The 23,346-nt window shown below is 36.9% G+C and overlaps 1 protein-coding gene across 3 annotated transcripts; it reads left to right on the top strand.

Annotated features, from left to right (window-relative positions):
- The first annotated feature begins 351 nt into the window (after positions 1-351).
- LOC116260782 (protein ZINC INDUCED FACILITATOR 1-like) lies at positions 352-22,182 on the top strand. 3 transcript variants are annotated; one of them, XM_031639265.2, is made up of 19 exons: positions 352-622; positions 1,879-1,944; positions 2,038-2,349; positions 4,076-4,116; positions 4,272-4,332; positions 4,405-4,507; positions 4,620-4,722; positions 4,884-4,937; positions 5,042-5,104; positions 9,279-9,328; positions 9,427-9,502; positions 11,740-11,949; positions 13,831-13,918; positions 17,421-17,506; positions 17,620-17,727; positions 18,066-18,110; positions 18,226-18,314; positions 19,550-19,593; positions 21,767-22,182. In XM_031639265.2, exons 3-19 carry the CDS (start codon positions 2,202-2,204, stop codon positions 21,880-21,882), a joined length of 1,485 nt encoding a protein of 494 aa, XP_031495125.1. In that variant the 5' UTR covers positions 352-622; positions 1,879-1,944; positions 2,038-2,201; the 3' UTR covers positions 21,883-22,182. The 3 variants fall into 3 exon arrangements, with proteins under 3 accessions (XP_031495125.1, XP_031495126.1, XP_031495127.1); XM_031639266.2 differs by lacking the exon at positions 18,066-18,110; XM_031639267.2 differs by lacking the exons at positions 4,884-4,937; positions 5,042-5,104.
- The last annotated feature ends 1,164 nt before the right edge of the window (positions 22,183-23,346 follow it).

Genomic DNA, 23,346 nt, shown 5'->3' with positions numbered 1-23,346 from the left:
AGTTTGCAAGATTTGTTCGACATGCGCATAAATATATGAATGCTCAAGTTAATTTCGTGACATTGGTGGGAAAGTTCAAGTAAATTAAAATGCCATAAATAAAAGACAGAAGATTTTATGGTCAGGTAAGGTTGAACGGTGAAAGTGTGCTCTGCATAGTTGTCGAGAAAAGTTAGCCAGCAATATCTTTCAGCACGTGAAAGCCTTAAATGTGATCATTTAACTGGCGCCAGAAAATTTTGATGCATCTTTCTTGAAATTCCTTAATTCTCCTTTTTACTGCCAAAAATAGGCATTTTGGTCGATATATATGTATATATATATATATATATACATCCGATTGTCGTCTTGTTCGCACCAACTCACGCGTGCGAAACGGCTGCTTCGGACCGCAACCTCGCGCGCCTCACGCAGAGATGGAGAGAGAGAGAAGAGACAGAGGGAGGGAGAGAGAGGTGTGATTTGCTCCAGACGCTGGCAGCTGAGCCTTAAAAAACCACGGGAACACAGCCACGGTGGCTGTCGAAATGCGCCTTCCTTGCTCGTCCCTCGAGATTCCCCGTTCGTGATCGTCTTTCTCCTTCGTCGATCGTACGCCGAGCGTCCAGCGCCATATTACCCGGTATGTATGCATGCGTTAACTCCCCGTCATCGATCCATCCATGGATCGAGGTTCGAGGTAGAGAGAGAGAGAGACTTTCTTCGCTCCCAAGAAGCTGCAAGAATTCGGAATGCTCGCCGCCGGTGGCGGTGGAGTAGCGGCTCGTTCGTCATGGTTGAAACGCCGTCGTCGTCTTCTTTGTCTGTCGATCGAACTCGGAATACGGTGTTCAGTTCTTCGTATCTGTTTTGCATGCACTCACTCTCGTTCGACCCATACTGTAGAGTCCGCCACGACGTATTCGATGCCGTGCGAGTCATATTTTGGAAGGACCGAGACGGCGGTGTCGTGTTTTCCTTTGCATCCTGAAGAATCGATTGGTTAGTTGCGCTGTCGCGAGAGGTTTTCTAAGCTAAAAATGGACACTTTGTTGGAGTGGGTCTAGTAACGGGATTATGGAAGGAGTTGGCGAGAAGCTGCTGTAAGCTTCGTCTCTGAGAAAGACGTGCTTGTTAAGAAGCTTGTCGGTCGTTCGAGTTTGATTCAAAAAGCTTAAACACAATCATGAGCTTTGAGTTATAATGAACCGTGGAAGCTTTCTGCATATTTCACGCTTCAGTTGGATTTATACTCTCGCAAACTCATGTTCTTCCGGAGGATCTTGAACTGGAAGTAAGAGAAATCGAGGGTTTCTTAACGAAAGCTGCCGTTAGATTTCGTTCTTTTCAATGAGTGCGTTGGAGAGTGAAGAAGTCTATGGATATTGTTGAGGGAAATTGACTCGAGTACAGTGAATTGGATGGATTCAATATCTTCAGTTTCAGAGATTTAGGTATAGGGACAGACAGTCAGGTCCTGATAAGTGATGAAATTTAATAAGTTTCTTGTCTTTCTTTTTTCTTTTTAAAACTGTTGCTGTTCGTGCTCGTGCCGTGGACCTATTTTTTAAATAACCTGAAAGTTGGTCCAGTTTGTAAACTTTTTTTTTCGCCATTTGTCGGTCCTGTTGTAAGACTGTACTCTCACTTAACTGAACCGGTAAAGTTGATTCGCTTTGTGAATGTAAGCCTCTCGCAAGTTATTGGATTACCGCTGTTGTTCTCTAAGTTAAATTTTCAAATACACAAGGGACGAGTTCCTTCTTTTGTTGTACGAAGTTAGTATGTTTCATGACATTCGTTCATCTGCAGCCCTACTTTTTAGAATTTATAATTTAAAGGATGCTTGGTAGTTAGTTGTCTATCTTCTGCTTCAACGATGTGTTTGATGTTTTTCAGGTTCAAGTTGACTAGTTTTCAGTCGAGGTTGTCGATTTGCGATGTTCTCTTAATATTTCCTTTCTGGTACGTTGTTAGATATTGATTTGTTGGATTCGGTACGCATTTTTAATGTATCTCTCATTGGTCTAATCATTGGACCTTTTGGTAAATTTGCAGGGAGGTCTGAATTGGAGACAATTTGATCGAGAAGCTGAACTCGGTTGAGGTCAATCGTTTCCTTCAGAAGTATTTAAGTGATTCCAGTAGGATAAATAGTAAACAATATCATTTAATCTTGGAGAAAGGAACATTTGGGAGATTTTATGTTTGTGGGATAGAGAATGGCAGAAAACAAAGAACCGCTCTTAAAGCACCAAGTTGTATACCATGAAAACTGTCCTGGATGCAAGCTGGAAAGGAAAAAGGAACTTCACACTGGTATACCCTTGAAGGAGCTTCTGTTCATGGGCATTGTTGTGCTCTCCAATGGTTGGTCTTACTCCTCGTTCTGTTTAAACAAGCTTAGGGCATGCATTTGAATTTCCTTGTCTGACCATTTGCCTGGGCAAGAAAAAAAATGGAGGAAGAACGGCAAGGAAAAACAATCTTAGCCGTTTATTTGTTAATATTTTTTCTAGCGTCGTTTTTGAATGCTCTAGTATGTGCACAAAATTGTCAAACAAATAAGCAACGGTTGAGTTAGCCAGATATAGGGCTTGTTCCTACATAGTCATATGCAATATATTTCCATATGAAGCATCATATTTCCAATCTCAATCATGTTGTCCACACCTGCTAGGAAAAGGTATTTTATATTATTTTAATGTTTGAGCTAGCTAATTCATTTTTGATCATGTGATCTAAAAAGCACAATGTTTGATATTTGATTGTATTATTCTTACCCATCAATCAATTGGAGCCATACTAATTTTTGCCTTGGATCTATGCATTCAAAACCAAGAAAGTGGCAGTTTATCTTGAAGAAGATTATAGAATTTTCAGCTGTCTTTGCTGCCTGTTGATCTTTTGAGGATTTCTAGCATAATATACTTAATATTGGGCTATTGAGATTTAAACCTTAACATGAATCTCTTTCTGTAGATTGGAATGTAGACATTCATGCTGCAGTTAGTAAAAATAAGTTGAGGGCGCTTGAAGAAGTGATTCAAATTATTGAATATGTAATTCTATTTAGGCTGAAGGAGGAGTCATTTCAAAGGTTTTATCCTGGTGTTTTTTCGTTATAAACATAATGATAAAGAAGTGGTGAATAAACTGAAACATTTAAAATTTCGAACTACTGCCGTAAATAAGTTGGACCCAGGAATGTATTAAATGATTATTGACATTAAATCCTGAATAATGTCTATAAATAAGGAACAGGTCTGAGTACAGTTTATTGTATGATTGTATTATGTGCATAAAAAACAGTGGCATTTTTTTTGCATTTACCTTATTATTAGTGCGTGAAATGAACAAAAAATCTGTCCATAATCAGCATCTTGAGTTTGCTTAAAACTTCATCCATGGATACCTTTGTGGAGTGGGAGGCTTTTACTTAAAACACAAACAAAAACAAAAAAGCTCTTGTTTCAGTACTAGTTCTAAATTTCTAATTGTACTGGTATAAGTTCAACATGTGGTTATAGGCTGACTGCACTAACATATGTTTTCCGATTAGATCTTGCAGCTATTTGTTAATCCATGTGCTTTGGTCCTATACTTTAGGATTCTTAAATGTTCAGGATTGTGATTCTTATCTCCCAAGATCAGTGAACTGTGCCTACTGGGTAGTTTTATCATTCTGTTTCTGTTAGATTCTGATGTTTGGCCGACTATATTTCCAGTCACTGTGGCTGATTGTTAGATAGTGATATCATTGACTGATTTTATGGGAAAATGTTTGCTCCGTTACTTTTGGTGAGTTTGGGAATATGATGGGATCGATTTTGGTTTTTCTATTTTTTGATGTACAGCTTTTTATGGTTGCCTTTATCCACACTTTGGAGACCTACAATGTAGAATTTTCATTTTTCTGCCTTTTTTTCTCTTGGAGGTAACATATCTGCAGCTATTCACAAAATTTTTATAGGAAATATTTCTCACAAGACAAAATCCTTAATATGCATGTGAAGAATATAAACATACATCATGATGTCCTATTTTCTGCGCTGTTAAGCCTCTTCTGATCTTTTTCCTATATTTGTCTTTTCAGCCTTGCCAATATCCTCATTGTTTCCATTCCTATACTTCATGGTATGTACATGAAAACTTCATGTCGCAGTTGATTTTAGGTTTTTGTTATGGTTTGAAGCTAGACAAAGATGCTCTTTTGGATTATGTTCTTAATTGGACCAAGAAGTTTTATGTTTTTTACAAGTTAAACCACTGTGGTTTTCCCTATGTGGCAGATAAGAGACTTCCATGTTACTAAAAGAGTGGAGGATATTGGTTATTATGCTGGCTATTTAGGTGGGCGCATTTTATGGTTTTAGTGTCTTTTTTCCAGAACCCCAACTTACATGTTTGTGTAAACTTTCTCAGGATCATCATATATGTTTGGGAGATTCTTGACTTCTGTTTTATGGGGAATGGCTGCAGATCGCTTTGGGCGAAAGCCTATCATTCTGCTTGGAACATCTTCAGTGTTAGTAATGCATATTTTCTTGCCAATAATTGTGTTTCTCACTTTCTAGTGTTGGATGCTTATTTCTCAATGATGACGCTATTGCTTTCTTTTGATTGTGTTATCTTTTCAGAATCATTTTCAATCTTCTTTTCGGGTTCAGCACATCCTTTTCGATGGCAATTTCCACAAGATTTCTACTTGGCTTTTTTAATGCTTCCCTTGGTCCAATAAAGGTATATCTTTACGGCATTCAGATATTTAATCAGTTCTTCTTTTTGTTGATATTGCCTCCTTAATAGATATGCTCACTGGTGCACTCTTTCTTTTCAGTAAAATTGAACAATCACCTTATGTTATTCTTTTCAATTTCTTGTTTGCCTGTATGTGGCTCCAGGCATATGCATCAGAAGTGTGTCGTGCAGAATATCAAGCTCTGGGATTATCAGTTGTATGATTTATTTATTTATTTATTTTTTAGTGGCTTTCTATCATAGTTTAACAAGCACACATGTAGCAGTATATAATACATCTGTATTGGCAATGCTATCACAGATTGGTACAGCATGGGGAATAGGGCTGATTCTGGGTCCAGCTCTTGGAGGTTTCCTGGCCCTGGTAATTTCAATTTTCAGTTTCATGGCAGATAGATGAATTCAAGAAGTGAATGATTTTTAAACTACTTCAGACATGGATTGTTTCAAGTATGTAATGCTCAAAAATTTCAAGTGAAACATGCTTCACAGTTCTATTGAATGAAACATTGGTAAGAACTGTAGGTTGGGGTTGAGATTGAATTTGGGTACGAATGGCTCTTGGGGTACTCTGCTTGCTAGACCTGTGGGCAAAGATGTTGCTAACGTTATAGCAAAGTATCAAGCTTATTTCTCAATTGAATGCAATAGAAGCCCAAAAAAAGTCAATATGGAACCCAAATAACAGTTGATATTCCAAAAGCAGGTTAGGATATGCCTCTTCCTAATTCAAAATGGAATGTAATGACACAGGATGTTTGAGTGACCCCTCTTACAACAAATTGAGAATGTTAATAACCTTATTCCTGCCTTGTCCAGCGCGGAATGAACTCATCATCCAATCATGGAGTCGATTCTATGATTGTAAGTTCATAACCCCAGACAATTCCCATTTGCAGAGGAACAGATCTACTAAAGCGTACATTACTTTTGAGATTGATATAAAACAAATCAATTTTGCATGAGGTCAATGTTACTTTGGTCATTCATGATAGTAGGTTTTTAGCTATTCAAGCTAGTGATGCTTCTGAGCATTTACGTGGGGGGTTTGAGTTTTGGCCTGATGATTTGGAGAGTGTGATAGAGAGGGTGTCTGTGTTTCTGTGTGTGAGAGAGAGGTGTTAGTTTACATCCACGTGTACTGCATTTATTGTTCTTACATCCATGAAGCGTTTCTCATGAAGGTAACTATGGTGGCTAAACTCCATGCTCAAGAAGTAGGGGTCAACATAAAAATCATTACCAATGTTTTTTCTACATATGTGTGTAATTGTATAAGCCAAAAGGTTTGATTATTGGTTTTAATATCCTTGTCTAGTCTTATCTATGCATTGGTCAAACTAATTTTTTTCAGTTTCTAGGTTTTGGCAAGTGGAGGTCATCTCCATTTGGTTTCACAGAAAATAACTGTAGATGTAAAAATAGCGAGCATTTGACTCTGTATATCTATATCTATGTGCATACATCTTTATGAATGTGGAGGTATAGATACGTACATACATGTGTGCATATGTAAATGTACACATGCATGTCTGTGTATGTAATTTTGCAATATTTGTTTCTGAGCATGTGTACTTATGTATACGTTATGACTCATGTTTACAGGGCATTGATTTCATTTGTGCTTTTTCTTTCCAATTTCTCCCATATTATCTGTAGCATGCCAACATCCTTACCTGCAAGTATGGGCCTAATGGAAAGCAAGAGCTAACAGGAAAAGTTTGGATAGTGAATTATTGTTTCCACAAAACGTTAGACTAGCGAGTTAGCTGAGCAAAGAATCTGTGACACATGCTGATGTACAGAAATAAAGACGAAAGTAGGTGGAAGGAGTGAAAGAAGAAGATAGTAGAACCCAAGTGAGATTTTTTTTTTTTAATTTTTGGGGGGTTGGGGTTCCGGGGAGAAGGAAGGGTGGGGGGAGGGGGGGGGGTGGGGGTGGAGGTAATTTGAAAGTCTAGTCAATTTCTTGTCCTATGTGTTAGTCATACAGAACAAAAAAAACGATAATTGACATTTTGGTCAAAAGCCAAAATACGTAGTGTCCTTTGAGAGGTCCCTCAAAATGCTTGCATAAAATGGAAGTAAAGGAACTTAACCTATCAGATGTTTGCAGCAATAACCTCTAAAACTATAGCGATTCAGCTAACCAAAGAATCTGTCACACATGGTGATGTGCAGAAATAAAGAAGAAGGTAGGTGGAAGGAGTAACAGAAGAAGATAGTAGAACCTAAGTGAGACTTCCTCTTTTTTCTTTCCTTTTTTCTCTTTTTTTTTTTTTTTTTGGAGAAGAGTGTGTGGGGGTGGGGGGAAGGTGCGGTGGAGTTGGAGGAAACTTGTAAGTCTAGTCAATTGCTTGTCCTATGTGTTAGTCATGCAAAACCAAAAAAGTGATAGTTGACATTTGGTCAAAAGTCAAAAATACATAAAAAAATATGTTAGCCTTTGAGAGGCCCCTCAAAATGCTTGCATAAAATGAAAGTAAAGGAATTTAACCTATCAGATGTTTACAGCAAAAACATCTAAAGCTATTAATTCTAGCAGTGATAATTTATTCTTCAAACTGATACAGACATTCCATGCCTAGCTCGACAATTAAACAAGACATAAAGAAGTTTGAAGACAGACTAAGTTCAGATGTTGAACTTATGTTCGACCTTCTAAAATAGCTTGCTTGTTGTGAACCTGTGTACAAAATACGCTTCTTCTCAAGTGTTTGCTCTTTATATTGGAGTATGCAACAAACTTTAATGCTTTTCAAACTTTGTTCCCTCTTAACAAAATATTTGTTCACTCAGTAAATAACCAAAGATCGACTATTATGTTGTACATTGTTATAGGATTCTCAGTTGACTGTTTATGCAGAGGTCAAGTTTGATGTCCTTACGGGCATGCTTCCCATTGGGATAAACAGATTTGTACCAAGTGCTTCTCTTTGTTTCTGTAGTGTTTGGTATTTGCTTGTAGCTCTTTTATGCTCCCTTCTCTCCTTTTCTATTTTAATAGAGGGTGAAATGTCCTTTGTTAATCCTTTTCTTGTATAAGTTTGAAGTGCAAATGTGCTGTGTTCTTATTCTTTGCCTGTCTTGTCTTCCTCCTTGCATGTTCTATTTTTTTCTCCACAAATGTTGGGTTGTCGGTGCTTATGCCACTTGATCATCATCATGTTGTTCTTATACCTTGGTTTTGGGAATGTTAAAATTTTGAGCTTGAATCTGATATTTGACTGACCCACTCTTGAGTGTCGGTTTTCATAAGTAAAATTTGAATAAATCAGGTTAGGATCAATCTTAGTCGTAGTCACAAATATAGTTATGGAGTTCTTACTATCGAGGTTTTTTTTTCAAGTATTGGTCAGAAAGTTTGTTTTCTCAGAAAAATATCAGGAAATTGATTACAAGTTTTCTACAATTTTTTTTTATGAAAACAATATATAAGTTCACAACAAATATTAAAAAAGATTAATTATATTTAAAAAATGGTTTCTTTGATTGTGGGTACAGTATTATGAAAATAACACAATGATTTTTAATAAAAATTGAGATTGGCGATGTTTTGAAAATATTATAATAAATTCTTGTTTCTTTGTTTACTTTTTTTGGTCATATTATGACAAGGTGTTGAAGGTAGTGCCATTATTTGTTACTATGGTTTCAATAAAGTTGCTCTCCGAATGGCAACAAAAAACTTTCTAGGGCATGTAAGATTCAGAAATCCAGAACCTTAGTTGTCAAAATCCTGTTTGGTTGGCTGACTAGTTTGAGTCGAGTAGGCAGTTGAGTTGGCTGTCAACGAACTTATGTTCTCAAACCAACAGCTAGTTGGTCAGGCTCGACCTATCAATCTAATCATTGGTCGCCTAACTTCTCTTGTCAAATGGTTACAAACTTATTTCTTTTTGTGTCATGTTTATTCTATCATGTCCACTTTATGATGTTTATTCTTGTATTTTCTTTTAATGAAGAGTAGGATGTAACCTTTGACAAGAGAAGTAACAGAAGAAAGAATACAAGAGGCAGGCCTTGTTATATCTGCTTTAATCTTTCTATATATGGCATCATTTCTTGCACCCCGCATTGCCCCACAAGTACAGAATGGCCAGATTTCCCTTTTAATTATTTTTTCCAATTTTCACCTGTTAACAAATTTTAAAATATCAATTTTCTTTGCTTATGGTTCCCAGATGGGTCACTTAGTTGATTCACTCCTCATTCCTCAAGCAATCAAAATTCTCCATAATTGGTCTACAACTTGATTGGTGCAATAAGGTTTAATACTTTAATCTGCTGATGGGCCTAGTTTTTCTGTTGCTTTTCTTCCTCAGTCAAATTCTTCTTTTCCCTCCAAATTTCCTTCTTTTTTTACCAGTCAAGGAGTAATCCTGGTGCGATGTACTTTATTTCCCTTGTGCAGTAATTAATTCTTAACATATGTATGTGCATGTGTGTGAGAGCTGTGTATACATGCAACTTGCATGTCCTGGATGTCTTCAGTATATTGAACATCCTTCTCAGTTTTCTTTATTTTTTCTTATCAGCCTGCAGAGAATTACCCACATATATTTTCCAGAGATTCCATATTTGGCAGGTAGGACTGTCTCTTAGCTTGGAAGAATTTCCACTATTCTCATGTTCTTTATTTCCTACACTTATCAAATTTGTAAATCTGCAGTTGTTGTTGTGCAGGTTTCCATACTTACTACCTTGCCTTTGTATTTCATTATTTGCTTTAATGGTGACGATTACATGTTTTTGGCTTCCAGTAAGTATCACATATCTTCTTACCTTTTCTGTTTAACATTATCCATGGATTCCATTGTAATCCCGCTGTGGCTTGGGAAATTTTGATATGAACATGTTTCTAGGGTGACAAACATGAACCATGTACTGCTTCAGATCTTGGGTAGGGACAAAAGTTTTGTATTTTCCGGGAAATTTAGGTTTAACTCTAAAATTGAGGTGTAGATGTTCATTTAGTTATTGGCCAACCTCGAGCTTAATAAAAAATATTCATTTTATAAAATGGGCTGCAGCTTAATTTTGTGGTAGTTATGAGCTTGATAATTTATGTGGCTTACTACAGTACTAGAAAAGTAGCAATATTTGGCATGTAAATAAATTTTGTGCAGTTATTGCAACACAAAAGGATCAGCTATAGTGAAAATGTAGTGCTGTTCCCTACTTTTGTGGAGAGGGTTGGCATTCCATCTCCATTTCCTCTTTCCTTTTCAGGCTTGCTTTGAAGCTCAACCATAGACGGGTCAAGCCTGGCCTTATTTAAGTGAGATTATGGCAGAATGTGCAAAGAAATGTAAATGATTTTTGAAGTTTTTGATGTGAATACTAAAGCATGAGCAGTAACTCAGTAGCTATGTCCAAGCCTCTATGTGTATAGGAAGCTCATGCATGGTATTACATTTTGAATAAAGGTGATGGAAATATGATTTTAGATTTGAGGAATAATATTCTGAGTCAACTTCTGTTGTAACGCTGCTAGTTTCAATGAATAACTCCATTACCTTCACGAGCAAGATCATGTCCCTCGCATCAGCAGTATCTGAAAGGATTGGTCTCATCACTCAAAACTCAAAAGTCTGATGTTTGGAGGATACTGAATTCAACTTATGTGATTTTGTTATCAAATTATCGTTGTACTAGTGTATGTTTTTAAATTAATCATTGATCTCTTATTAAATCTGTTGCTTTTGTTCCTTTTTTACTTTCTCGATTTTACTCATTAACCATTACAATTATTTTATTCTAGTAACATCATTTAGTAGGAAAGAGTGTTGCATCATACTCTTTGATATATGTTTTAGCACTTTAGTAGTCTGAAGTATTTACTAGTGTTGTAGCTACGGTGTTGGGACCATAGGCTAATTGGGCCATATCAGCTGATAGGCATCAGGCTGTATTGGTCTATTTGTTAGAAATCGAAAAATCATGGAAGAATCGTTTTTAATAGAAAATGAAAGGAGAACAATGAAAGAAGAGAGATTGAGTCTGCTGCAGTCACAAAACCCTCATGTAGGGTTGGGACCTAATTCTATTTCATTATAAAGTAACAATTTAATTTACAGAAGGCAATTATGTCCTTAATAAGGAATAATAGCTACAATATGACATGACACACAGGCGTTTGGATCAAATCCAGACCCAATCCCAATACATCTTGATAGTGCCCCTCAAGTTGTGTGTGTGTGTGTATATATATACATATACCGGAGGAATCCAGCCTCTCATACATGTGCCCAGATGAATGCAACCAGCACATGCATGAGAGGCAACCACCCGATGATATTGCATGGAATCCCTACTGGCTGTAGGGATAGACTTACTTATGTCTCAAACCAGCAACTAGTTGGTCAGACTAGTCCAAGTAGCTAGCTTAGTAGTTGGTCAGCTGACTAATTCCTGACTATGAATATATATATATACATAATCACTTATTTATTCATAGTCAATCATCTTGGACTGAGACGAGACCGACTAGTCCTGACTAGTTCTAATTAGTCTTTTTAGGATCTGGAATTACCTGTGTCTGGCTGCTGATGTTGATGCCTGAAAATAGTGACCTATCAATTGAAAATAGATATAGATCGGCACTGCATTCATATCTCTGATATGATGAAGATGACGAGTATAGCGTTCTTACTGATATCATGAAAATATAATGCAAAGTGGTACCTAGTTTAAGTTTCAACTTTCATATATAAAATTTGGGTTTCATTGCTCAAGCAACTCTTTCTATATGTGCTTAATTTTCTCATGCCTGCAAATTACTCACATAAGCATATAAGGTTTTCTTCATAAGTGGCATGTACAGCATTGACCAGTTATTTACATGCAATACAGCTTACTTCAAAGATTTCTCGGCATTTTAATCCTGATCTATAACATTTTTCACCTAGCCTTTATTTGTAGTTTTGTGTTATGCAAGTCAGTAGCTCTAAAATCAAAATGGTTCTGGTTATTAAAAATTCCCCAACTGATTTTCAGGAGACTCTGCATAAGCATCACACCCCTATGCATGATGGAGGTGGTGTGATTGAAACTATGGAGGCTGCTCATGGTCACAATCAGCCAACAAAATCAAATGACAGTGAGAAGGGATTAAATTCCAAAAAGTCCCTCATAATGAATTGGCCCTTAATGTCTTCAGTTATCGCTTACTGCATTTTTTCACTTCATGACATCGCATATGCAGAGGTACTTTGTTGTTCGTGCCTATTTTAATTCAAGTTAGTTTTCCAGGAGTCTTTGCACCACTGTTATTCATAGAAATTGATATTGTGTCCCAAGTATTGGATGTTTTCTGCCTTATGTTATTTTGGAAATATTAGTACATTTGGAGATTTGAGAAAAATCCAAAATTTGTAAAAAGAATGATCTTTCTATTTACTTTTAATTGATGGTTATTTGAAGTTTGAACTATGTGAAAGTTCTAACAAATAAACAAGTTACAGGATTCTTTTTGTATTTTACATTGTCATGTCAACTGAACTCGAAGGGAGATATAATAGGTGATGTCTTGTCACTTTAATTCTTTTGGCAACATCTTCCAGGTAGATAAAAGGAAAATGTCACATTCTTAAAATTGAAAGCGATATCATTTACACTGACCAGAAAATCTCAAATTGCCATAGAGGTCTTCCTGACAAAAATGTCTGAAACCTTGTGCATTTATGAGGATGAAATGGATGGGCTGTCACAGTCACACAGGTGCGGGTGTGGCAAATGTATATATATGTATGTTGTTAGGCTCAGACCTGATGCCATCTGGTTGGGATTAAGGGCCTTGTAATGTCATCTTGCTGTTTTACTTTCAATGTTTTATGTTTCAGTTGGTAGACAGGTCTGTGGTGGATAGTGTGGATCAGTTAGGCTTAATAAACCCGATCCATTAGGGTGACGAGATGCTATATACTTGTCTAGTTTGGAATTAAAACCCTCTGTTAATGAAATCATCATTTGGGGAAGCTGGACTTTAATTAGCGTGTGTTTGTGTTAGCAGACACTAACATATATATATATATATATATATATATATATATATATATATATATATATATATATATATATATATATATATATATATATATAGGCATGTTATATGTATATAATTTTTTATATAACTAATTATCTATTCTGTAGTTTTTTTTATATATATTTTTGACTTCTTATTAATGATATATATCAGTTTTGATGTTAAACTATAGTTATTTTATATTGCACAAAGTGAGATTTTTTTCTAACTAAGAAGACCCATTCATCCACTGTGAAATGTGGAGGACAGATCCTGTTGTCCTGTTAGAAGGACAACAGGGCAGGCCTTAACCTTCCTAAAAGGACGACAGGAGCATCATCCTTTTAAGGACTATAAAGGAAAAAGGCAATCATCCTTTCCAAGGAAAAGTAAGAGGGGGAGAGGGAGGGAGAGCGAGAGAAAGAAGTGGATAGAAAAACAAAAAGAGAGTCTAGAGATAGAAAAAGGAAAAATGACAAAAGAGAGAGAGGCTCAGATGCCACATGGAAGACAAATCCGCGCACATATTATGTCAATGTGGGTGCGGCGCCAGAATTGGAGCGTCCCTATGACATAGTGAGCTGGGAGAGTATGGCTGTTTGTTGTTCTTGTCAGCTCTTGGACCAATCTTAACCCATTCCATATACTTAGGTTTCCTGCTTCTAAACCACATGGCTGAAACTTGAAAGTAGCTTTTAAATGTGGGGGTGGATTGAACCATTGCAGACTGCAGCTGCCAAATAAAATTAGGGCGGCTCCTTACCATAGGATAAAGAAGGGCTATATGTGAACTAAAAATTTTAGTGTGGTATTATTAGGAAAACACAAAAAACATCTTTACATATTTCATAAGCTACCCTTGGTAGAATCTTAACACCTCTGACATTTTCAAATAAATTTATCATCTATACCACATTTTGAGCTGGAATTTCTGAAATTATTTGGTTTGTTTTCTTTTTCCAGTTTTGCTTAATAACTCTCTTTACTTTCCAAATGTGTCTGGTTTTGGGCATTACTTTGGTGTGGTTCTGCAATGAGGTGGTTTTTTACTCGTTTTCCTCCAGATATTTTCTCTTTGGGCTGTCAGTGATAAGAAGTATGGCGGGCTGAATTTTTCAACTAAGGATGTCGGTGTGGTGCTTTCATTCTCTGGTAAGGATCTCCAACTTTGAGGACGGTTCATTTCTCATTTCTAATGCTGCAACTTTTATATACTCTCTACAATGCTGGAATGCACTCATAGAATGAGATATGATTTTGTCCATAACACATCCTGTTTAAGAGAACATGATTCAATGTCACATGGGCTTGGGTGCAGGCATGAGTATAAAGCATAGCCACAAATATCGTTTTCGGGAAAATATCGGCGAGGTTTTTCTCGGGTTTTTTTTTTCGGCGAAGCTATTTTTCTTGGAAATCTAAAGAAAATCTCAAAAATTTTTAATTTAAATAAAAATTCAAAAAATTATGTAAAAATAAAGTTAAAAGAAAAAAACAGAACTTGAAGGCGAAGCTATTTTTCTCAAAAAAATCTCTGGAAAATCTCAAAAATTTTTATTTTAAATAAAAAATCAATGTAAAAGCAAAGTAAACAAAAAAAGAAAAAAAATCAGAACTTGAAGGCATAAAGCTTGCTGCTCCTCTATTGAATAGTTAAAACTTAAAAGATAGGACAGCAGGTGGGAGCGAAGGAATGCCCAATCCCCAAAGGTCTACTGTTGGACTGCAGCCTGCAGGTTTTCTTTCTTCTCACGTCGACTGTGCCCAAGCCCCAAACCTATCATGGTGGGAAAAAGGGCTTAAAAGCCCTAATCCTCTTTCCTTCCTCTGTTTTTGCCATTAAAAAGAAGAAAAGAGTTCAAAACTGCCTTGCTAAAACCTTTTCATTACAAAACTACCCTTTTAAAAATGAAACGGAGCACGTGCAGTTTAAAGTTTAAATTTTTTTTCAAAAAATACCAACAATGCTCCTATTTGAGTGCAGCTTTAGACGATGATGAAAAAAACGCAGATAAAATCGCGATATATATTTTTGGTGATATTTTGCCGTTTTCCTCGTTTTCCTTGTTTTTATCGAAAATATCGCGATACTTTTGAAAATATAGCGATATTTGTGGTTATGTATAAAACATCTTAAAAAAACTTGGGTGGGGGGATATGGTTATATATATGTGTGTGTGTGTGTGTATTAGTAACAATAAGGTGCTCCCAATGCTGATGCACTCCTATTGTTTTGAATTTAATCCTACAGCTTGATGGGGAAGAGGGAAAAAATTTAACAAGCATGCATTTTTTTCATCGTAAATGAATATTTCAAAGTAAGATGTGTCTGGAAGTTTAAGTTTCCAAAAACAAAAATTCATTAGATTACTTGCCAAGTCGGCAAAATGCATGAAGGTCGATGTTTCTGTCTCTTTTGGACCTATAAAAGAGCACGACTTGACATCTCAAACTAAATGAGCACCAAGTTTCTAAAAAAGTGGTAATAAGATGATTTAAATGCAGGAATTCTTCTTTCTCCTAGTGTATGAAAGAAAGGTTTTACATTTTGAAGTTTTAAGAAAGAAAAGTAAATTGATTGATCAAATGAGAGAAGTACCTGGAAGATTTAAAAGTTTCATAGAAAGGGACAACTTTCAGTGCATCCAAGCAATGCCTTGTGCCTACATCCACGTCCTGCTGTGCTGGCACAGTTTTGTCTGGCTTTTAGCATGTGTGTGACATACCATGCGGAGGAGTAACTCACTTGACCATCTGTTCTAGACACCTACTTGGTGGAGTTCCACCCTTGTTACATTCAATGGTAGTCATGTGAACAACTCATACAGGTTGCCTGTTGTAGCTCTTCATTTTCAGGGAGACTGCAAGTCATTATTTTTTGCTATATTTATACAAGGATTCTTAGTGTGTAAATGAAGGCCATACTCTTGTCTTGGGTAAACCATACAGATTTACAACTCTTATGTATTTCATCAACCATCTGGACACTATTTGGTTACATACGATGATGGTTTTAGTGTTTCTATCAAGATTTTATTGTTTCTATTAAGACCCCTACTAGACGTGGATCATTCCATTTCCTTGCTGCACCCATTTCAACATGGCCATGTCCATGTTTGGGTCTGAGACTCGAATACAGTCGCAAAAGTGTTAAGTGTGGTCAACATACTTGTGTCAAGTGTGGTCAACATACTCGTGTCTCTTTCATCCAAGTTTGGACTTTGTCAAGTTTGATTAAGTCTAATTTTCAATTTCGCCTAGAAAGTGAAATCAAATTTTCCTTTAAGGCCATTTTGGTATGTCTTGTTAGTTCACTTTATTTTCTGCAAACATTGTGAAATGTGATAAGTGGGGGTCTTTTTCTCAAGTACATTAACTATTCTATCATTGGTTGTTATTTATTATGGTGTTGGCTATTATTGATAATTGATCATTATATGGTAATTTGGCATCATTACCACAGTTTTTCACGAATCTAGGCACCCCAACATACGCAGAATATCCACAGTCAATTATATGATAGCAATTTAGCATGATTACCACGGTTTTTCACAAATCTAGGCACACCAACATACGCAGAATATCCACAGTCAATTATATGACATATGGAAATTTAGCATGATTACCACAATTATATGTTTCAAAAGAGAAAAAGAAAAATTCAATCTCTGTTTTTAGATAGTTTCAAGTTTAGTGTCATAAGATCTGATTTAGACATCATGTTTTTCGTTTAACATGTAAATTTGGATAATTGGATATGCCCATGTGGTCAGGTTTGTGAGAACTAACTGGAAATAAAAATAGTGGGTAGCAGAATCCATCCGCCCTATATATGTTGGCATGTTGAGTGTTTCCTTACGCATGATGCATTTATAATTCTACACTTGTAAGGGCAGAACAGCATACTAGAGACACAAGGATAAAAGATCAAGGATGTGCAAGGTACAGTTCTTCCCTAGGTAACAGGAATCTTGCTGTGGAATGAATTTTCTCCGACTTGGCAGATAATGGCAATGTGCTGGAGATAATTAGCTTGTTCAGGAACAATGGGCACAAATTTAAGAAGTCATGGGGTCTAGTCGCTCTATGTCTAATGCACAGCAGAATTGTCTAAAATTGAACTATGAAGGCGTTTGGAAGAGAACTGTGGGGACTCTCATCTATTATTTTAGTTTGCCCAAAAAACATGGTTGGATAATGAAGTGCACGCACACACACACACACACACACACACACAAAATTTTTCAATACAAGTCAAGGTACAATGAGAAATAACTTTAAAACCCAAAAGTCAGATCTCCAGGGAACACCTTTTTGTGGCAACTGCATACTCAGGATCTAATACTGCTCCAGTACCATTTTATATTTACGAGAAATCACTGGAACCAATCAACTGCAAGGAACAAGAGAGAGAGGACAACATGAAAGGTCCTTAGCGCTCTAGGGGAACCTTGTTGCTATGTAAGGTTTGCATCATCACATCCTGGGAAAAAAGCAAAACCTTGCCAAAAACGATATTAGGTGAAACTTAAGTCCCAATGGTTTCTTATGATACTTTAAAATCTGTTTGTTTCTTTTCTTCCTTCCTTTATTTTCTTCACCATAAGCTCTGTTTGCTAGTGTAGCTAACCTGGACTGGATGATATTGTCTTAGGTTTTGGCTTGTTGATATTCCAACTTTTTCTCTTTCCAATTATTGAGAGGATTCTTGGACCCATCATGGTAGTGCGTGTGGCATCAGTATGCATCCCTTCCTATTCTTTATTCTCAAGCTTATTCACTGAACTTCTTTATGCTGAATACTTTGGTAATGTTTTGCACCCCCCCCCCCCCCCCCACCCCTGCTTGTGCAGATTATAACCATACCGTTGCTTGCAAGTTATCCATTGATGTCAATGCTGTCAGGGTTCCTTCTTTCTTCCACCGTTAATTGTGCATCACTGTTGAAGAATATACTCTCTGTAAGTTCAGATTCAACTTTTTGTTAACCAGAAATTTCCCAGGAACATTAATGTTGAAACAAGTGACTACTAAAGATCATGTGACCTTTTATTATTTATTCTTATGTAGAATAATGGAATAGGAAAGCAAAATCTTATTGAACTTGGACTTAGCTGATCCTTGATGTGCTATTGTGCACTCATCTTTTTCTTATTTTCCTCTGGAGATTGATCTTTGTATTTCAAGTCTTTTTTCTCATCTTCATGTCACATTGTGCATTGTTGGATTTCATATTCCTGTTGTTTTTTTCTCTTTGAAAAATAATTGATTTCTTTGACAATTTCTTCTTGAATGTCAGGCAACAATAGTTACTGGCTTTTTCATTCAGCAGAATAACTCAGTGGTACTTTTCACTTCTCTTCAGCTTGTTCTCCGTCGTTTGATATTACCAGTGGGCAAATTAGTTCGTTTTGACTCCTTGACACAATGATTATGTAACTTGTATGTCTCTTGTGCAGCCTCAACACCAAAGAGGAGCTGCAAATGGAATTGCAATGACTGGAATGTCATTTTTCAAAGCAATTGGTCCTGCAGGTGGAGGTTCCCTGTAAGTTTGTTTTTAAATGTGCTGCTTTCCTTGATATACCTCAAACAAGCCTCATTGTTATCCATGATATTGCATAAGCATTTCCAGTATCAAGAAATCATGTGTGCTCTTTCCTTAATGTCGATGTTGTATAAAGAACATGTTTTGGACCTTTTTGACCTCCTGCTCTTGTTATCCTCCTTGACGAAAAGGTTCACCATTTATCTGTCATCATGCCCTTGTTGAGAACCACCTGTTAATGATATGTTGATATGTCCTGCAAGGCAATTGTTCATAGAGTGAGGATGATGAGTGGCCCCACCATGGATTAAGGTAGTGGGTTATCAACAGCTCAGGTTGAGTGCAGACTGCACACTCATGCAGCATCATAGATCAGGACCTGAACCTAGATGCATACAAAACTGGATCCAAACCTTTACAGAAAGGTTTGGAGAAATTTCATTGGAAGTTGGTTCGTTTTTACGTTGGCAATATTTTTTTTTCTCTTTTGTTGGACCTGATTTTCAGTTGTGGACTAGGAACACAATGACATCCAATCCAGTTGTCTGTGTGGCGTCATGAGAAAGAGAGCCTGGGGATTCACTTTACAATAGTCACTCAACCTGAGTGAACACGACTCACGTTTGGGTGCAACTGCAGCACCGTTGTGTCAAAATCCATGGTCAATAGTCCGTTTTTTTATGGTAAGAAACTAAAAGAAATAAAGAGGGGTAAGGGCGAACTCAAGCATTTCCCTCAGTCTCTCTTAGCTTTGGCTGTGGCAGTTTGCACTCCTCTAACTTGTATCAAGGTGGTGGTGGCAGTGGGATTACTCAGAGCATCTACAATGAGAAGGAGGAGGAAGAACAAAAGAGAGGTGGATGAAAGAAGAAAAAGAGGAAGAGGGGTATTTACCTGGCTGAGTGAGAGGAGTTGAGAGAGTGGCGGCTGGGTGGCTGGAGAAAAAAGAATAACTTAAAAGAGGCAGCATTAGGGTGGTTTTTTTTTCTTTCTTTTTTTATATTTTTTTATTGCATTTGCTATAGATCTTCCCGTTTAACTTTTTGCATTTTTTTAATGTTAAAGCTATTTTTTGTTACAATCTACAAAAAGTGGCTTCCTTTACAGTTTGTGATTTTTTTTTTTAAACTCTTCACATTATATATGTACACCCAAGCTTTTTTAATAGTACTGCACCAGCACCCGTATGTGACATAGTTGTGAAATTAACTTTTCTTGATGTTTGTTCTTTGCAGTTTTGCTTGGGCGCAGAAGCGTCAAAATTCCTCCTTCTTGCCAGGTATATTGGTTCTGCATTTTCAATAAAAACATACCTCATGGAAAATGTTCTCCTTTTGTGATCTTAATTGTTATATTAGAAGCTGTAGTAATTTCATGATTTTTGTTGATGACTATTTGGTGCTGTTAATGAGTCCATTTACTTCTTTACATCGAAAATTTCCATTTGAAATCTGAAAACAGAGTAAGATACATGTAAAAAGAGAGAGAAACCTTTCTATAACATTGCAATTTCCAATCAAAAGTTGGACCCAACATTCAGTAGGGGTCATTTGACGGTAAAAATACTTTATGAATGTCCTATGGATAGGGGTCGTTTGACGGCAAAAATACTTTATGAATGTTCTATGGATCTGCCTTAAAGATTTGGGCAGATTCATAGAAAACTTTCAAAGCATTCCTTCTGGCAAATGACCCCATATAGCCGAACTCAAAACAGTAACAGACAGAATCTTAGATAGGCCAAATGGCTAGAAACATCATTAGGCTTGCAACAAGAGGTGCTCAGAGGGGAATCAGACAACCCCAAAGGAAGAAATTGTGACCAAGGCAAGGAGGACGCACTGCAGACACACCAAGGAGTGTCAAAGAATGACCAGACGGCTGTGGATCTTGGTCCAGACCAAAACCCATTAGAAATAGGCGCTGTTTCATTTCTGTTTTACTTCTCACGTTGTACCAAAAACTGACAAGGAGAACTAGAGTATCCCCAAACAAGAAATTTTGACCAAGACGGCTGAGCTCAGAAGCCCAAAAGGCAAGGTGCTGGGACAGCATCCCAACAGGGAATAGACACTAAAAAATAGTATTCACAACACATGATTTAGTTTGGCAACATATTTTACAGTCTTTTGTTTCCTTACATGGACAAACTGGGAACAGGCAGATCTACCAGTTTATGCCAAGGGTGTGGTTTCCTTAAATGGACAAACTAGGAACAGGCAGATCTACCAGTTTATGCCAAGGCTGTGCACATCAGTCTCTTGACTTCCTCACTTAGAAAGTCATAGGTCCACCCTATGAAGTTTATTTACATTTCTGAAGAACTTGTTCATATTAGGTTTTGTAGGAGTTTTTTCTTTCAGGCATGAAGACTTGAACATTGAACATCCAACCTGCCTGTCACATACATATCCATTTGAACCATTTATCTTTCGTGATAACTTTATGAGACTTATTTTATATATCTTCTTTTTCGAGCTTAACCGAGTTTAACTGAGCCGAGCCCGATTAACTCAAGCTTGACTCATTTATGTGATCGAGTCATTTCTTAACTCGAACTCGACTCATTTAATAAATGAGTCGAGCTCGAGTCAAGTTTATCGAGCAAGGTCGAATTAGCTCGACTCATTGAACAGCCCTCCTAGTCATAATAGTTTAAGTGAAAAAAAAAAAATTGACCATGAAAAAGTAAAAATATGTTATCATGCTGTTGGTACAAATTCGAGTTCCACGGGGTCATTTAGTAGAAGAATCATTATGTGAGTGTTTTTCATGGAGCGCTAGTTTTAGTGTCCCGTGAATCTGCCCCAAGATTCATGGTACACCCCTGGAGGGTTCCTGCTGCCAAACAAACCCTACAAGTTTGAGTTTGCCTCTCTAATGGTTTTGCCTACTTCTAACACGACTTTTTTCTTTCTTTTTCCCCTTCCAGAAAAAAGGGAAAAGCAAAAGGTTTTTCAATATGCTAGTTACTCTGGTTTCCTTGGGAAAATTTGATGCTAGGTGGATAAAGTTACTCCTACATATTTTGTGGTGCATAATTCATCTCCGATATGGCTTATGGAGAACAAATGATTTCAGAAGTAAAAATGTTGTTGTCTTAGAACGGAGGTCCCATAGTAATTAAGATCACACTAAGGTGAAGATTATTCACTCCAACTTGTAGGTGGAAGTTGAATATGTAAGAGCCAGTTTGTTTGGGGGATTTATTTTCTATTTGACCAATGAAAGACTACAAAACAGTGCAAATTTTACTCGAGACATTGAATCCCTGGTATGAATACTTGTCCTAGAGAAAGAGATGAACTTGAAAGAGGTTAATGCTCATGCCATACTTGCTTCGTTACTATGTCAGAAGTTTTATCCAACGCACTGAAAGTGTCTTCTCCAGTAAGTGAAAAAAACCTTCTAAAGAATTTCACTTCAGCTCATTTTTCAACTTGACTGTGCAGGTGACCAAATTGTTTTCTTCATCTTGAATGTGCTTCTTGTTGTCGTAGCGGCTATGACCTTCAAGCCTTTTCTGCCGGAGTCAGTAAAGAAACCTTATGAAGAGACAGAAGAATAGCCTCTAAATCTTTGCCACAATACTTTGAAATTTGTTATCTTCCATCAACGCAGAAGCAGCATTGGTTATGTTACTTTACCTCAGCTTAGTGGTTCTCCTGCTCATTCATCCTGTTGCTGGTTACCCTGAAAGCTCGTTGCTAAAAAAGTGGCCCCGTTTGTATTCTGCAGTAGCTTATTATTATTCTTATGCCCATTGTTTCATGAAAAGGGCACACCATTCTGTAGGCTTGTTTAAAGCTAGATAACTAAATTTTGCAAGTTAATGAAAATCATAATACTGATCTTGACTGTCTCCGAAGCAAGATTTTCATTGGTAGAGGAAGCTGTGGTGCTAGAAATTTGTTTCAAGCTTTTCCAGTGCTGCTACCGTCCGAGTGTTAGATTTATGCAATGAAATTGCAACACTGGCACAAGTTGATAAGCCATTAGCGTAGTCTCGGTGAAGTAAATCCAGTATCTGTGATTTTTACTGTACAAACTGCTTTCTGCGCCATCAATGACAATAATCATCAATTACATTTTCTACTAATGTGCTTCTTGCGTCAGGGGACTGCATAGTAAACCCCTGTGAAAATAAAGGGTTATCTACATCAGTAATGGCGTTCATCACTAATGTTTTTTTTTTACATAAAGCAGTGCTTAATCATGTATGCCAATGCATACACCATTGCTGCCACCCCAAATAGTCGAAGAGAAATCTATTGCCAAATAGGTCTACGGAAACCAACTGTATATATTAAATGAGAGAGGTTGACTAAGAAAAAAAAATGCTTTCTGGCATTTTATTAAAAAAATAAAAAATTACGTCGTTCGTTGTTGCTAGTTAAATAGCAACTTCTTATTAATGGTAAATCAGATGTTTACAAAGCATTTCCATTTGTATATTTTCACTTTCTTTCAGATCTTTGCAGGCAACTGGCTTCAAAATTTCGAAGTACTTTTCAGCTTCATCTCCTTAGGAACTATAGGCTATAGAAATTGCTTGGGCACGCCCAAGATCTCTGTGTCTCTGCAGTACCCTTTTCCCAATAGATTAAAATAGTAGAAACAAGTGTAAGAATGGTAATGTGCTAATGTGGATACATTGTCATCCATCTAAACGGAGGCACTGCCGACATTAGAACAAAAACTTCATGGCACTGACGGTTTTTTTTCAATGTCAGTAATTAATTTACTGACGGTAAAACACTGTCACTACCCGGGACCATTGTTGCTTGCGTTGTTAAAGGGTTTAGTGATGATTCCACTCCGAAGAACAACTATTAGTTGGACGATAAATCTCATATTTGCCGACGATCGTTAATCAAATAAGTGCTAATTGGACGGATTGTCACTCACCATTGACGTCAAAAAATTTATTACCGATAAATTGTCAGAGCTTAGATGTACACTGACGATTTTCATGCTTATGGAACCGTTAGAAAAGTTATTTTGACGGCAACCCACCCTCAGAAATGTCTGA

This window comes from Nymphaea colorata, chromosome 9 (genome assembly GCF_008831285.2).
Source record: "Nymphaea colorata isolate Beijing-Zhang1983 chromosome 9, ASM883128v2, whole genome shotgun sequence".
In the NCBI taxonomy this organism is placed as follows: Eukaryota; Viridiplantae; Streptophyta; class Magnoliopsida; order Nymphaeales; family Nymphaeaceae; genus Nymphaea; species Nymphaea colorata.
Note: the sequence above shows the minus strand (reverse complement) of the source record. Positions and strands in the feature narration are given on the sequence as shown.